The sequence below is a fragment of the Grampus griseus genome (assembly GCF_964374135.1).
Source record: "Grampus griseus genome assembly, chromosome: 3".
Classification (NCBI taxonomy): domain Eukaryota; kingdom Metazoa; phylum Chordata; class Mammalia; order Artiodactyla; family Delphinidae; genus Grampus; species Grampus griseus.
The window spans coordinates 154,562,535-154,579,790 of NC_139019.1; the positions used below are offsets into that span (position 1 = coordinate 154,562,535).

General features: G+C 39.1%; 1 protein-coding gene across 5 annotated transcripts in view; it reads left to right on the top strand.

Annotated features, from left to right (window-relative positions):
* MAPK9 (mitogen-activated protein kinase 9) overlaps window positions 1-8,803 on the top strand; it is a 58,437-nt gene extending 49,634 nt beyond the window's left edge. For 4 of the 5 annotated variants that reach the window (XM_082649831.1, XM_082649829.1, XM_082649830.1 and 1 more), the window contains 5 exons: window positions 779-961; window positions 1,976-2,100; window positions 3,123-3,186; window positions 4,954-5,025; window positions 6,389-8,803. In XM_082649831.1, the coding sequence (XP_082505957.1) occupies window positions 779-961; window positions 1,976-2,100; window positions 3,123-3,186; window positions 4,954-5,025; window positions 6,389-6,531 (587 nt within the window). In that variant the 3' untranslated portion in view covers window positions 6,532-8,803. Of the gene's footprint in view, window positions 1-778; window positions 962-1,975; window positions 2,101-3,122; window positions 3,187-4,953; window positions 5,026-6,383 lie in introns of all 5 variants that reach the window. The other variant, XM_082649832.1, reaches the window with a different exon arrangement.
* The last annotated feature ends 8,453 nt before the right edge of the window (window positions 8,804-17,256 follow it).

The window sequence follows — 17,256 nt, forward strand, 5'->3', positions numbered from 1 at the left end:
GGCAAAGCTGGTATTGTCTGCATTTTACAAATAGGAAGGTGAGACCCAAGGGAGATTGACTGCCTGACACCCAGTGAGTGTCTAATACACAATGGAGTCTGAAACCCAGGTCATATACTTTGAAAGGAAATGAAACACACTCCTTTGTATTGCAGTGATGGTCCGGGTCAGTGCCAAGTAAAACAGAATGACCTCTCAAAGCTGTCACTGCTCAATGTAAGCACAGCTACAGTGGGAAAGGACATGGTGAGAGCTCAGAAAGTCCAGAGCCTTGGCTCCTGCCCACCCCCTCATGCACCCCATCCCTCCAGGCCTGCCTCGCAGGGGTGGCTCCCAGCTGTAAATTGAGCAATCAGATAGGTCTCTCTACTTTAGGGAGCTTTAGATCTAACATAGTTTTATTATGAGAACTGATTTCAATTTGCCTATATAATTACTACCTAATTTCATGTTTAAGCCTTTCAGTCATAGGTATTCTTCAGTTACAAGGTAACTTTATTTTGATCTAGAATGGGAAGGCATATAGACTTCATCGTGTTGATTTAATAAACTGTGATCAGAGTTTATAAAGATGCAGTTTTTTTTAAATAGTCTTAACTTGGAGCCCAAACCTTTTTCGAATATTATTTCAGAATGCTTCTGCTGACCCAGTGAGGTGGCCTGGTTAATTACTTGTTGATAAGTATAAATATAATTTAAGTTTTTCTTTGAATGATGCTACTTTATGTAATATGAATATAAGGCATTTCAGTTGTATTTTCCTCAAGAGACTCCTTAGATATTGATCAGTGGAATAAAGTTATTGAGCAGCTAGGAACACCATCTGCAGATTTCATGAAGAAACTTCAGCCAACTGTGAGGAATTACGTAGAAAACAGACCAAAGTATCCTGGAATCAAATTTGAAGAACTCTTTCCAGATTGGATATTCCCATCAGAATCTGAACGAGACAAAATTAAAAGTAAGATATCATTTTTTCTTATACTGGGTGAAGCTTTCACTTTATGTTTGCATTCTAAAACCTGTGAACATTGAGAGACAAAATAGTTGAAACCCTCAAAGTCATTTACAGGTAAAATGAAGGCATTTCAGAAAGAAAGCTTAAAGACCTAGAAGTTTTGTCCTCAATAAAGTGACGTAACTGAAGCCTGTGGTCAAAATATTTACATCAGTCTGAAAGACTCTTATGTTAATTACAGCAAATGGAATTCAAACAGTTTTCAGGTATAAAGAATACTTGAATACAGATTCTAGCCCAGTTGAACAGTCAGAAATTTTAAAAGGCTCCTTCTCCCCTTCTCCTGTGCTTATCACTAAGTGTTTTAAGGGAAAGAATAGATTTGTTTCTCTCTACATCAAGATAAACTGTGCCTCATTCAGAAAAGCCCCATCTCTTCTTTGCCTATACTAGTGAATTTTAATTGCTAAAACCTAGGTGAGCCTTATATTTAACCAAGTTATCGAAGTTGTTGGATTTTTTTCTAACTACTAATCTCTAGATTTTAAAAAAAGTGTATGTTGCCAACATTGTATACAGGTAGGCAAAGCAGAGGTATCTGTGAAGTGTTCTATACTGTGCAAATATGAAATCATTGTGTGGCTTAGTCTGTTCTAATTTCACTTCGATGTGGCATCAAGAAAAAACACTTGCCTCTGCTTCATGCCTGCATTCTTGGCAGTGACACCCTTAGCTTAGCTCCTGCACCCTCCCTGGATGTGGCTTCTCAGCCTTGTGCCCTGTCCTTCTCCCTTCCAAATTCAGAAGCTGAAAGCACATTTGAAAGCCTGGTTTGTAGTGGAAGTGGCTGCTTGACTTACTGTTAAAGAAAAAGACTCTAATAATCTTGAAGCTATCAACAATTTCTCAAAGTTAATATATTTTTGTTCTGTCTCTGCTATCACATTTAGTTCTTTATTGTGTGATTTTCAGGTTAACGGTATTACTTTATTAATCTAATATTTGTTTTTACCCTAGCAAGTCAAGCCAGAGACTTACTATCAAAAATGTTAGTGATAGATCCCGACAAGCGAATCTCTGTAGATGAAGCTTTGCGTCACCCTTATATCACTGTTTGGTATGACCCTGCTGAAGCAGAAGCGGTAAGCATCTATTTTGAAAAGACTTATGTGTAAAGGCAGGGCATACATTTCCTTGGACCTTCTGTCTGTTAGTCTGGAATGGGTACATAAAGTCCTAGATTTAAAAGGACTCCTGATTACAACGAGGCCATGTAACATGGCTCACAACCCCTTTTGGGACTCTTGTTAGTGGGGCTCTACTCAGAGTACCTCAGGAGTGAACATGCTTATGCTGTGGTGATATAATTATTTTCATTTATGCAGATGCTGATGTGTGATCATAATATCACCTTTTTTAGGCATCCATTTGTGTACCTGGCACTGTGCCTTGGGCTTTGCTTTACATCATCTTCTTTAGGCACCCAGTCAGGCTAAGAAACTTCCTGAAAATCACAAGTTTGTTCATCCTTCCCCAGAGGTACCTGCTAGGGGGGTTCCACTTCTGAGTTTGGTGCTCATGTGCATTTTTCTGTAGCAGCATTGGTATGGATGGTCTTTAGTTGGAAGTGAAATAACCACATAGTGGCATGCTCATTATTATGTCTTGGCCTATGCATTTAACCACCATTTTAAACATTGTTTTATATGAAAAGAATTTGATTTATAAACACATGATTTTAAGCAAATTTTTGAAGCAGTCCATTTATGAATTGGGGGTTGAGTTTGGGAGTTCTAACAGGAAGAAATATAAACCTGAAATGTGTTTTGCAGCTTCTGTATTTCATAGCACAGTACCTTGTCCAGGGTGGATCTCTAAGAAGCAGCCTGTGATTACTAATTTTATAATTACATTTGGGCAGATGTCTTTAGAGTGTGATTATTAAGAGGACTATAATGCTCTATTTTTTTGGTTAACTTTTCCTCAATTATTTTGATTCTGAAACTGATGGAAATCATACTTATAAAGAAATCTTTAATAAGCCAAGTATTTAATGAAACTACATCCATATTATAAATATTTTAGAAGTCTTACAAAGTGATTCTTTTTCTTCATGCCTCATTATTTTTTTAACTATTGACTTTAGCTGTAATTTAACTTTTAGCCACCACCTCAAATTTATGATGCCCAGTTGGAAGAAAGAGAACATGCAATTGAAGAATGGAAAGGTAAAGACGGAACTTATTTTGATTGTTACTTATGACATTTCTTGCAATGGGGCAAGATTTTTAAAAAAGTGTATGTTGCCAACATTGTATACAGGTAGGCAAAGCAGAGGTATCTGTGAAGTGTTCTATACTGTGCAAATATGAAATCATTGTGTGGCTTAGTCTGTTCTAATTTCACTTCGATGTGGCATCAAGAAAAAACACTTGCCTCTGCTTCATGCCTGCACTTTTTGACAATAGCCTTTCTAAGAGAGGGTTGAGAAACCCTGAAGCCCATTTATCCTCTCTCTTCCTATTTCCCAGTAGAAAAAGAACTTGAAGATAACAGAATTAGAGAGGAACGTGTATGAATTGCATATTATTTGCTTCAAAAGAGAAAAATAAAGGCTTTTTCACACAATCTTACATTATCAAATCTTGGTTTGTAAACTAAACTCAGTGATTGTATCACACTTACCTTGACAACATGTTGCAAATTGTTGAGTAACCCCAATTCACAGGTCTCTGTAAAGCAGACGTGGGAGACCCCACTGGGGTCATGTGAACTTCTGCTGTATTTGTAAGCCATGTAGTTATATATGTGTTTTAAAATAAGAGTTTGGGGAAAATTGCAGATCAAAAATATGCAGATAGTTATTATTACCACTCTAAGATTAACCAAACAACCCACAGCAAACTAAACCAGTAAAAAAGAGGCTGAACTAAAAATTTTTCATTAAAAAGAAGAATCAGTAGTAATTGAGAACTATGGTCAGCGCAAGTCAAACATGGTGATGTGTCCTTCCCAAGAGCCCCTCCCCGGGATATAGGGATACCAACAACCTGCATGTGCACACACCCATAGGCCTCACTAACTGCTTGCAATATGCTAATTTTATTTCATGAATAGCAAAATTTTAGGAAGCTGCTTAGTTAATAGGTAATTAGTTTTTCTTACAAATGAAAATTGAGGAAAACTGAGATTGAAGCCAAGAAAAAACTTAGGTAATTAGATTAATTTCTGACCAATCTGGAGGGGTTATATTTGGAGAACCACAGTAAAGATGGAGGAAAACATGTGCAAAAAGATGTGAGAGTATCCAGTACTTAAACTGTTCTGTTAGAGCCACTTTGCTAGTACTTTCCCTCCCTCTCTCCCCACCTCTCTCCCTCTGTGTGTCTCTCTCATTCTCTCTCCCTCACCCCCACTTTGTAAAACCCCCATCATGGATCCAGAGCTACCATACATTTTTGGCTGTCTTCTTTTTTTTTTTTTTTTTTTTTGGCTGTGTTGGGTCTTGATTGCGTGCGGGCTTTCTCTAGTTGCGGTGAGTGGGGGCTACTCTTTGTTGCAGCGCACAGGTGGTGGCTTCTCTTGTGGAGCACGGGCTCTAGATGTCCAAGCTTCCGTAGTTGTGGCACGCGGGCTCAGTAGTTATGGCTTGCAGGGTCTAGAGCACAGGCTCAGTAGTTGTGGCACATGGGCTTAGCTGCTCTGCAGCATGTGGGATCCCGGACCAGGGATCGAACCCATGTCCCCTGCATTGGCAGGCAGATTGTTAACCATTGCGCCACCAGGGAAGTCCCTGGCTGTCTTAATAGCTGGGTTGAAGAGATATAATGGATCAAATTATATTTTGGTCTAGGTAAACTATATTACTTAATTGTCTATCACAATTAAAAATAGCACATCACAGTGCCCTTGGAGTGGTTCCAACTGATTTGGAAGCAGTATTTTGAGATGCAAAGAAACTGATGAAGCATTTTAACTTGCATTTCTATTTGAAGAGCTAATTTACAAAGAAGTAATGGATTGGGAAGAAAGAAGCAAGAATGGTGTTGTGAAAGATCAACCTTCAGGTTAGTGATTGCTTTAATAGTTTGACTGCATAATATTTTTCTTTCCCTATTCATTTTTTATAAGTGGCAACAGTGTGTTAAGTGCCAGCTTGACCAGCATTGGATTTGAAAACTCCTTATGTGAAATAGTCTTCTCCTTTTCGGTTTGTCCTGGTGGTGGCAGCTAACATTTTACTGTTGTGCCAGGCAGCGAACCAACTATATTATAAACATTCTTGTTTCATCCTTGTAACAGCTGCTGTCAGTTTTGTTAATAGATAAGGAAATTGAATTTAAAGCCTTTTCAATGTGCATGACCCTCGTTGTACTGCCCCTAACCAGTTAAAAACGAAAATTAGTGTGAATCTAGATAAAATGGAATTGGGTTTTCTTTTGAGAAAATTGTTCATATAATTCTCTCATCTTTCTACATGTTTTACTTAGTGGTAGAAGTCTGACAATTAGGTAATTGTGTGAGTATTAAAGACATAGTATATATGGTGTCCTGTAGGGTTCTACTTAAACAAAACTCTTTAGTTATATTTATTTTCTCACTCCACTCCCACTGGAAAGTGCATGCACACACGTACACGTAAGTACATGTTGGACTGCTTCTTATTCTTGAATTTTATATTCAGCATGACAAATGTGTCAAGTGTCTAGAGATTATATAACTTCAATACGAATTTAGGTGCTCGTTGTTAACTCAGCACAAATTTAAGACTTACCTCTGGGAACCTGGATGTTTTGTTTTTGTTCAAACCAGACTAAAATATAGATAGTAGGAAATAGGATAGTTTCATTTGCCTTAACATGTCAGCTTTGGGGATTTAGAAAGCAAAAATAAAATGAACAAGAGTCCACTAATTTTTTTTTCCTTTTTTAATTTGCATATAATCCTTCTTTTAGAAGGTATTTTTATTGCAAAAGAATTTTTCAAAGGTTGATGCTTTTTTCCTTGGACTAAGTGTTTATGATTATAATTGAAATGTCTGATGACACTTGAATCCTACTTGGGCTTAAGCCTTTTGTGATACTGATAGTTTTAGGATAAATTCAGCAATTTTCTTTTAATATCTTTTTAAAACCAGCAGGTATTTTTAAAGAAGTTAATAACATGATTATACATGAGTACATGTATGATGTTTAGCCACTGGGAAGAAAGAGAATATTGCAGGGAAAGACGGAGGAATAATTGGGATTTTGAGCCTAAAGAAAGACTCCAGGAAAAGTTCAAAATATATAGTCAAGTAACTTCTTGTTTATACTAATAGTATAGGAAACTACAAAAGGACAGAGCTGAGAAATGACCTGAAGTCTCGTTGCCTGGATTTGCAGCAATGTCGTGCCTCAGATTTTATTATATTTGGTTTTCTTAGCACAGATGCAGCAGTAAGTAGCAACGCCACTCCTTCTCAGTCGTCGTCTATCAATGACATTTCATCCATGTCCACTGAGCAGACGCTGGCCTCAGACACAGACAGCAGTCTGGATGCCTCAACAGGACCCCTTGAAGGTTGTCGATGATAAGTTAGAAATAGCAAGCTTGTCATCAGTGAAGGAACTCTCGCTTCCATGGGCCTGAAATACTTGGGAGTTGATGGAACCAAATAGAAAAACTCCATGTTCTGCATGTAAGAAACACGATGCCTTGCCCCTACTCAGTCGTACTAGGCTTGCCTTGCTTAGATTATAAAATGAAGCAGATTATGTCTAAAGAAAAAAAGTGCAAACCACACTTTTAGAGATTTTGTTCAAGGTCATTTCAGGTGAGCAATTAGAATAGATGAATTTTTTCTTAAGTTGTACAGTAATAGTGACAGTTTCTCATCCTCAGTAACCGTTGGGACTTATATGCATGTGACCACAAATGCTTGCTCAGACTTGCCCTCTAGCACTTTGGAAATCAGTATTTATAAAGCCAAATAATCTTCAAGGTAGTGCTGCTTCTAGAATTGTCTCTTAATCCTCTTAAGTAATTTGGTGTCTGTCCAGAAAAATAGATTTATGTGTATTAATTGGCCACCATCATATTATCATATATTACCTTCTTTTAGGGTATGAGTTATTTTCTTTCGTATTTCAGAAGGAATATAATTAAATCTATAAATTTAAAATGTAACTTTTCTTAAATTTGTCATGTTTGGGGCTGAGAATTACCACTGCTAAGACCAGGACACTTTGTTTTCTCTAAATTGTCTTAGTCTGGGTGACTGTACATTCAGCTTTACTGCATGATAAAATTTTAAGTTTTGTTTTGTGCTGCTTAAAACATATATACCTTTAAAATCCTATCTTCCCTATCTCTTTTTTCTTGGTCTTCTGGACTTATTAATTTAAAATGCTACCTAGAACTTCACCTTCTTTTTTAGCCACCTAATACCTATGTCAATAATATGATGGCAAATAGATTCTTGAACCCATCACCTGCTGTTAGAGTAGAATTTTATGAAGTGATCACTGAAGATGATTGCAGTCACTTACTAAGTGCTTGCTTTGCTTGAGCCTGGACTGGGTCCTTTCTTACCTTCTGTCACTCAAGGTGAGATACGTGATTTCACAAGGCAGAGTTTCCCTCTTCCAACACAGCATTCTTACTCGACTTTCTTCTCTGAAAGAAACCACATAAATCCCCCTTTGGTCTGTTTTAGGAAGCAGACTGATTCAGAATGCCTGTTTATGGTTTGTTTTCCACTTTGTGGAGGCATTTCCTTTTCCTAAGGGAAATCCATGAATGTTCTGGAAAAACTTCTGAGGGATATGGAGGGAATACCCTAAAGGGTAATAATTAACTATTGAACATTTTCTGATTTTTAAACTGCTCACCTGAAATTGATACTTTCAGACTGATATGGAAATCATTCAAAGTTCAGTAAAATACTGAGTATTGAAGTGTCATTGCAGAAATGGAGTTACGATGGTCACATACGGCTACCTGTGCTCATAATGCTTTTCCCTTGAGCTTATTCTGTTACAAATTCATATCTTGTGTTTAATTATTTTGGAAGCTATTGAATCAACATTGTTCACATTCTATAGAATGTGTTCTGAGGAGGAACTTTGATAAGAAAGTTTATTATAAATATTATCTAAAATATATGATTATCTCTACACCAGTTGTATCTTATTGGTCTTATCACTGGAAACTGGAACCCTTGATGAACAAAATTAATATTGAAGTAATAAATAGTTTTATATTGTGAGGTTTAGACACATTCAACTATAAGATGGAAATACTAACTTGAATTGAGGCAGAAACACCTATTACATGGCTTAGGATTATTTTGGTTTTGGAGGCCTGATGGTATTGTGAAGCAAGTTATCTCTATACATATATAAACATCTTAAAATGGCCTCCTCTCTAATACACATTCTTTAAAAAGACTTTACTAAATCTATCTTTAAAGAGAAAAACAAAGGTGAGAGTTTTAAAAATACATTATCTGTCCTAGGCTTATGTATATGCAGCACAGGGATGCTGAGGGCGCATCAAGGTTTCGCTGGGTGATTGTACATTCAGCCAGGCGTCATTTGTAAGTGGAGCTAGGTGCCGCACAGATTGGCTTTCTGCTCACTCATTCCTCTGTGTGTTCACGGATGGAGTCCGTGATGGTGTGGACGGGTTTCCTGCCAAGACCACCTTCCATCAGAGATCAGTGAGTGCACCTAGGACAGGCCACAGGGCTGCAGACAGCCGAGCTCCATAGAAATACCTCACCCCACTTCAGGGTCCTCCCTCCTGAGCCGAGATGTGCCAGGGCCCTGGTGCAGTGCAGATGGTTTCAAACTGCTCTCCATAGATAAATGCTGATGTTGGATAAAGAACTGAAAAATTATGCTCAATTTTTCATCTTTTCTATTTTATTTTTGTAATTTATATTGTACACAACCCTGAAGTAACTATTTTGGACACATATTTTTATAAGCCAGGTAATTTATTATTAGCCTGGAATTTGGACTAGGTTCGTTTTGTTTGTTGACTTAGTTTTTTGTTAAAAAGGAAGTGACTGCCTCCCCTATGTCAGGTCTTGATTTCAAGTACAGGTTCCAGAGAGCAGACAGAGTCTGTCAGAGTAGGAGAGCATTCTCGAAACACATCCTGCTCAGTGTTGATCAGCTGTGGAAACAGGAGATGGAAACAGGGCTCTGTGTTTATCTCTGCACCCTGAAACTCAGAGCCGCAGTGCTGAAAGGAGAAAACCCTTGGCAGGGCCCCTTACTGACACCCAGAGTCCATAGTTGAAACACTGAATGGGATACTGGTTTAATCCAGATTTGATGCTGTGTAAGTCATGGTAATGATGTATGATGAATTTGTCTGGTTGATTTCTAATGTAACTCCTCTGGTGTTTCACACTGGTAGTAAACACAGGTGTGACCTTTCAGATTGCATATCTCAAAAGTAACATTGCCTAATGTTTTATAATAAAATATATTATGTGTGTTTTGATTGGTGAAAATAATACAAATACATTTTAAAAGAGAAGTGTATAGCATGTCCAATTTTTGTGGTGTGTTTTTAAGTGACAGTTGACTGTGTATTTCTACATCACCATCTCTGATTACAGATTTAACATGAACACAGGTAGATATTGGAGTGTCATCATTTCAATCAATATTAGCAAATGTTTTTAAATTGAAAAGCAAAACATTTCTGTTAGATCTCTTACTGAAAATATTCTGCAGATTCCTGAATCTGAGTTTTCAAAAACATGCAGTGCAAAATCGAGTATTCGGAGTAATTGTTTTCTCACAAGGTGTGGCCAGAAGAATCCACCAATCCGTCAGTCTTTCCTTGTATTACTTCAAATCGTTAATGGTGCTTGTGTGCTTGTGGGTTTTGTTTTTTTTTACATCTTTATTGGAGTATAATTGCTTTACAGTGGTGTGTTAGTTTCTGCTTTATAACAAAGTGAATCAGTTATACATATACATATGTTCCCATATCTCTTCCCTCTTGCATCTCCCTCCCTCCCACCCTATCCCATCCCTCTAGGTGGTCACAAAGCACCAAGCTGATCTCCCTGTGCCATGCGGCTGCTTCCCACTAGCTATCTATTTTACGTTTGGTAGTGTATATATGTCCATGCCACTCTCTTGCTTTGTCACAGCTTACCCTTACCCCTCCCCATATCCTCAAGTCCATTCTCTAGTAGGTCTGTGTCTTTATTCCCATCTTACCCCTAGGTTCTTCATGACAATTTTTTTTCTTAAATTCCATATATATGTGTTAGCATACGGTATTTGTCTTTCTCCTTCTGACTTACTTCACTCTGTATGACAGACTCTAGGTCCATCCACCTCATTACAAATAGCTCAATTTCGTTTCTTTTTATGGCTGAGTAATATTCCATTGTATATATGTGCCACATCTTCTTTATCCATTCATCCAATGATGGACACTTAGGTTGTTTCCATCTCCGGGCTATTGTAAATAGAGCTGCAGTGAACATTTTGGTACATGACTCTTTTTGAATTATGGTTTTCTCAGGGTATATGCCCAGTAGTGGGATTGCTGGGTCATATGGTAGTTCTATTTATAGTTTTTTTAAGGAACCTTCATACTGTTCTCCATAGTGGCTGTACCAATTCACATTCCCACCAGCAGTGCAAGAGTGTTCCCTTTTCTCCACACCCTCTCCAGCATTGTGCTTGTGGTTTTGTGCATGGATGAGCCTCTTTCATTTTGCTTCTGGTTTTGAGGCACTTTAGGATGTTTACTACTTAAAACCATAGGAATAGAAGGGCCCACAATGGCTCACTCTCTTCACTGCTTTAAGGACTAGAATCATTCCAGATGGATGAGTATCAATCTTAATTTTAAAGGTTTCTAGGAAAGGAAAACATTTCTCTTGAAAATGATCTAGGTTCCATTTCTCTATCTTACCCCCTTCCTACTTTCAGAGTAGATAGTACTAAAATACTTTTAATTTATTGACTTAAATGGTACATGTAGGTGGGTGGGATTTTTTTTTGGTGGGAGAAGGGGTAGTATTTCAGAATAACTTAGGATATACTTTCCTGAAGATTCTGTAGCTACTTGTGTGAATTTAAGTGTAAGCTTACCTTTGACAATAAGGTGGTTATTTGATATTTTTGGTCTTTAATCAGGAAAGGTGGTAATAAAATCCATAATAACAGTGACAGATTGGCCAGTGACATCTCTTTGAAGCCAAATGTGACCATGATTTAAGAGGGATGTGCCTGTCATGGCCATTGGGAACCTTTCATTTGCTGTGTCCTCAGGGCTCAGGGGTCCTTGTGAACAAGGGTGTTTGCTGTGCTATTTCTGTGCTGTGGGGTTTTAGTGTTGGAAGGGAAATCCAGAATCAGTTCTCTAACCCCCTGCACAACAGTGAGGAAGCTGCAGCCCCTGACCCACATCAGGAAGGGAGCAGCAGAATTGCCCTCAGAGTGCTGTCACACTCGTGCAGATCTTACTCTTCTTATAGTCGTGAACACCTTTGAGAGTCTGATGAAAACTGTGATCCTCTCCTTAGAAAAAGGCCATGAGCACAAAATTTTGCCAAACTTTCTGAGGAATCCTGAACCCTGGTGGATACCATGTTAAGAGCCCCTTTCTAGAAGCAGCTTCTAGATGCTTTGTGGTCTTAGAGGGAAGCAGAACCTGAAGGAGAGTTCTGCTGGCCTTTTCTGCTCTTAGTGGTTCTGACACTTTTACATACAGATCTTGGGTATAAATAGGGACATTTTTACTCTGAGCCCCAGCACAAGTCAGTGTTCTTGTTCTGTGTCAAAAAGAGCATATAGAGTCTCAGTTCAGTGAAATGGATCATTTACAGTATTCCTTCCACATGGAACTTAGGTGCAGGGTAGGAACTATAGGCTTATAATACAGACTTCATAGAAACACAGATGTGATTAAATGAATCTCTTCATTTTAAAGAAGTAGTTCTGTGCTGAGCTTTGAAATAAATTCTTGGCTTTATTTTGTCTACACACTTAGATTTCATAGAGAGTGGGAATGGATGAAGAGGTTCTCTAGTTCATACTGCCATTCAGGGTAGGAATCAACCTGAAGAGGTTATCCAGCCTCTGCTCAGATGGTTTTAGTGAAGAGAATGCTCCTCCCACTGAATTTTTTGTAGTTTTGACTGTTAGAAAGTTCTTTCTTTAACTGAACCAAAACCTGGTTCCCACAACTTCCACCCATTGGTCCCACGTCTTTCCTTCTGGTAAAATAGAGTGAGTCTGATCCACCTTTATGAGACAGGCTTTAATACATTAGTTGGAAAAGTGAGCTCCAAGACTTCCCTTCTCTAGCTTAAACTCAAAGTTCTCCCAACCCTCTTTCATATGAAAAAGCCCCCAGAGCATCACCACCTCAGTGCACCCTAAGAACATGGGCCCAGAAGTGAACGTAGTATTTCAGATACAGCCTGAGCACACGCCCTCCAAACAAGGCCCCACTAATGAACACCATCTCAGGTGGCCTTAGCTTTAACAGCCACATCACACTCACAGCCTGTAATCCAGCAAAATTACTGGATTTTGTGATGTTGCAGTTAATCCTGATTCTGTCATTCTTCATAAGCATTCTGTCTGCCAGCTTGTGACATCCGTCAGTTTTATGAGCATGAACAGGCCTTCTGAAAATTTATCCACAAGGTGACTAATAACCTTGAGCGGCAGGATGGAGCCTTTAGGCAGACCCAGCAGTCACAGTGACAGGAGCCATGTGGCCAGCACTTTGCCAGCCTCCTCTGTAGGGTTCTCAGCCCAATGGCTTGTCATTCAGCTCATGTGGAGTGTTACCTTGCCATGAGGTCAGGAAGAAGAATCTTAATGGACACCTCAAAGAAATCATGAAGACACTTCAGCAGGTGTCTCTGATGTACTTACTTCAAGAAAAGAAATGAGTTTGGCACCGGGCACTGGTTCTCAGAGTTCATTCTTTTATTTTCTCTTGGGAGGAGAAGGTGGTGAGCTCCATCTTCCCCTTCATGTCTACACCTTTGAGATCTTGTGGCCACTTAGAAATGCGACCAGTTGCTGTCTCAGTGTCCACAAGTGAGTGAGTGGGCAGGGGAGCAGGGTAGAAACAAGTGTTGGCCTTATTTTCTTTCCACGTGAATAAAGAAGTGATGTTTTGAAGTGCACGCAACTGTGATTCCACAAGGGGCCAAGCTGCCCTCCAGTAGCCTGTTGATTACAGAATTGTGTCCATCCAGCACAGTTTATCACCTTGAACATACCTTGCCTTTTTTCAGCTAATAGCAGTCAGGCTACTTTGTTTTTATTTTTGATTTTAATCTGGGCTAGAGTTGCATACAGAATTTCACTAATAGTTAAGTTTGTCCACCTCTCCACATTAAAGTTGATTTCTTGGGTGTTTTTAAGCAGCAAATTATCATACTAAAGATGCTATTTAAAAAAAAAACTACTTGACCAGAACACTCAGCTGTACGTGTTTGTTCTCAGATATTCTCAAAGATGGCTCCCTAACGGTACTTGACAAAGGAATAGAATGCAGCAAGTGAAGGCCTGCCTCTTCCTCCCCTCACCCACCCTCCCTGCTCCCACAGGAGCTGACCCCCAGCCCCTTTCAGGAACTTCACTCCTACAATCATCTCTGTCCTGTGTTGTCACTCTCCCCACCTCTGCTCCATCACTTCCTACCTTTATGTCACCTGTGTTAAAAAGAAAAAGCTGCTTAACTTGAGTTGCTCCCCTTCACAACAGAAATGAAGAGCAGTCTATACTCATTCTCTCCACCTCCTCTCATCCCATCTGCTCCCTTTTTTAAATAAAAAAAGATATGTGTGAAAACACAATCAAGAATGAGAAACTAAACACAACATATTCCCCCATCCAGAGATGACCACTTGATACTTTATTGTATATCTGTCAGATAGTTTTCTATGGACACATACATATCTAGATGATTTTTTGTTTTGCTTTTTGCCCAAATGAGGTCACACTGTACATGCATTTTATAACCTACATTTTTCAGTTAATGGTCTCCAGCTGTCCATGTCGGTAAGTTTTCATCTGGTTTAATACCCAGGGCCTTGGGATTTCCCTAGTGTCCCCAAAGTCCTTTTACTAGTGTGTCCTGCCAGGATCTAGTTGAAGCTCTTGCATTCCTGGTATCTGGTTTCTGGTTGTCATGTTCTTAAGAATCTTTTAATCCTCCGTGACACCAGGATTGTCAGGCAGGTTGGCCTGCAGGATGTGTACTCTCTAGCTCTGTGTGGCTGCTTCCACGGGGTTGCATTGACCATGCTGTCCATCTCCAGTATTTCTTGGATCTGGAATGCATATCCAAAGGTTTGATAGATATACCCACATCTTTTGGTTATAATACATTTAAGTGATAGTGTGTTCTTTATATGAACTCACACCAGAAGACATTTCATATCTTTTTGACCCGCTGTCACCGATGCTAAAATTGACCTCTGGTTCGGATGATGCCAGTCCAATCCTCTGTCACACAGTCGTGTTTTTCTCATGACTAGAAAGTCATCCACGTGGGCTTACTTTGGCAGGGGCCCCATCCACCATATATCTCGTGCAGTTAACCCCAGATGATAATCCTTGCCATGAGCAGGAATTTTACAAGGGCTTAGTTCAGCCATCCCACTGACATCATTCGCTGTCACTCTGCTCTCAGGGAGAGCTTCCCAGATCAGCTCTGGCTGAAAGGCAGGCTCCACGTGTTGTTCCTTACCTTCAGCAACCATGCTCAGAGTAAGGTGTGGGTTCAATCCCTACCTCAAATGGTATCACAAGAAGGTTTATATTTCTGACTTTCTCTTTCTTTGAGTATTTCCAGTCATTCTTTTGGAGACTTAAATTGCTGTAACTGTGGCCAGGGAAGTTCCTTAAAGCTGATTCCTTCCAGTCCTTTCTACTGACTTCATTAAGTTTTTAACTTTTTATTTTGAAATAATTTCAGACTGACAGAAAAGTTGCAGAAATAGTCCAAAGGGTTCTTGTATACCTTTCCTCACCCCAGTTCCCCAAAGGTTAACATCTTACCACATGTGCTTGAACCTTCTCTGCATACATACAGCTATACATGCATGCATGCACATTTGCTTATATAGATGCATATGTTCCTGTATACACACATTTATGCTGGCATATAGTCACTAATTTCCCCCCATTGATTGTTTTTACATGCAACCAGATTTTTTTTTTAACAAATTTATTTATTTATTTATTTATGGCTGCATTGGGTCTTTGTTGCTGTGCGTGGCCTTTCCCTAGTTGCGGTGAGTAGAGGCTACTCTTCATTGCAGTGCAGTCTTCTCACTGCGGTGGCTTCTCTTGTTGCAGAGCACGGGCTCTAGGCGCATGGGCTCAGTAGTTGTGGCTCGTGGCTCTAGAGCACATGCTCAGTAGTTGTGGCGCATGGGCTTAGTGGCTTCACAGCATGTGGGATCTTCCCAGACCAGGGCTCAAACCTGTGTGCCCTGCATTGGCAGGCAGATTCTTAACCACTGCGCCACGAGGGAAGTCCCCTAGACTTTTTTAGTGTCTGTAAACTCGTGTATAATGAGGTATATGCATGTACTTTAAAGACAAAGAAGTATACATAGACATATACATAAATACTTTATTAAATGTGGATATGTTAGTAGTGTTTATAATAGGCAGCATTCGTGTGGATAAATGTGTCCACATGACATCAGAGAAACCTACTAAAGAATCTCTGTGTGTGTGTGTGTGTGTGTAATGATTGACAGTACCCTGGGGAGAAATAACTTATAAAATGTAGTGGAAATTTGAATGCACTCCTCTCAGAAATTGACAGGTCAAGTAAGTGAAAAATTAGCAGAGATCTAGAAGACTGGAATGCCACAGTTATTAAACTTGGACTCATAGGGAATATTATACCCAATAGGCAAATTCCTTTTGATCACACATAGAATTTAAAGGAAATTGACTATATACCAGGCCACAGAGGACGCCTCAATAAATTCCAAAGTTAAAAATACACAACTTTTTCTGTGATAGTGCAATAAATTTCAAAATAAATTTGAAAAGATCTCACATATCTGGGAACTAAACAATACTCTAAAAGCAATCTAGGTGAAAGAGGAAATCATAAGAAAAATTATGAAATTCCTAAAAGTGCATGACCTCAGAAAAACACTGCATGCCAAATTTGACCCAGCTAAGGCTTAAATACATTTATGAAAAACAGGACAGTTTTTTTTTAATGAGTTCAATGTTCAAGTCAGGAGATTGACAAAAGAGCAACAGTGCAAGCCTAAAGACGGAAAAGGAGTAATAATAAAGATAAGGACAGGGACAAGAAACTAGAAAATAAAAATGAGAGAAAAAAATCAGCAAATCTGAAAGATTAATAAGCTAGATAAACTTCTAGAAATATGATCAAGAAATAATATGCAAGTGACAAAGTGGAAAAGGGAAGTTATTATAGACAGAAAATATACAGTATTCTAATAAATGTGATCATCTACAAGAAGTAGACAAATTTCTATAGATATATAAAGCACTGAAATTGTCTCAAGGAATGATGGTACTATGCACATCACACATACGAGCTTATTTAATCTTCTCAACAGTTCCATGAGGTCAGTATCATCTCCATCTTAAAGTCAGGGAAATGGAGGCAGGAAGAAAACATAAGCTCCCACAGCCAGAGAGCATGCAAAAATGGGGTCTGAGGCCAGAGGAGCGGGTGTGCTCTGGGTGGCCTCCAGAAAACTTGAGTGGATCAGTGGCTGTCAGAGAAAGTGAAATGGTAATCAAAGGGTACCCTCCCACCCCCAAGTACTCTGCAGAAAAAATTAATCTTACAGATCAATTTTTACTCATTTTCAAGAAACAAACTAACTTATCCAAGATTTTCAAAGCCACCCAACTCAGTTTAGGAGGCTGGATTAATCTTGATTCCAAAATTGAATAAAGACAGATCAAGATTATGCCCTTTTCATAGATGCTAACTGAATCCAAGATTGTATTGTTTATTCACGAATGCAAGGGTGTTTATTGAAACTGTTTCAATAAATAACATATTTTTGTTTTGGTTTTAGACTCTCAGAAAACTAAATAGAAAAGAGCTTCCTTTGGGTAGTGGCAGGGCTTATTCTGGGAAGAGCAGGAGGCAGCAAATTTCAAACGCATGAGGGTGAGCTAGCAGAGAAGTGCAGGGTGTGACAGCCGTGAGGGGCCACCTTGGACCCATCAGACCAGGAAAGACTAAGGCAGTGTGGTGGTGGCAGTGAGAGGACTTGGGGCTTGTGTTTGCTGTGGGCC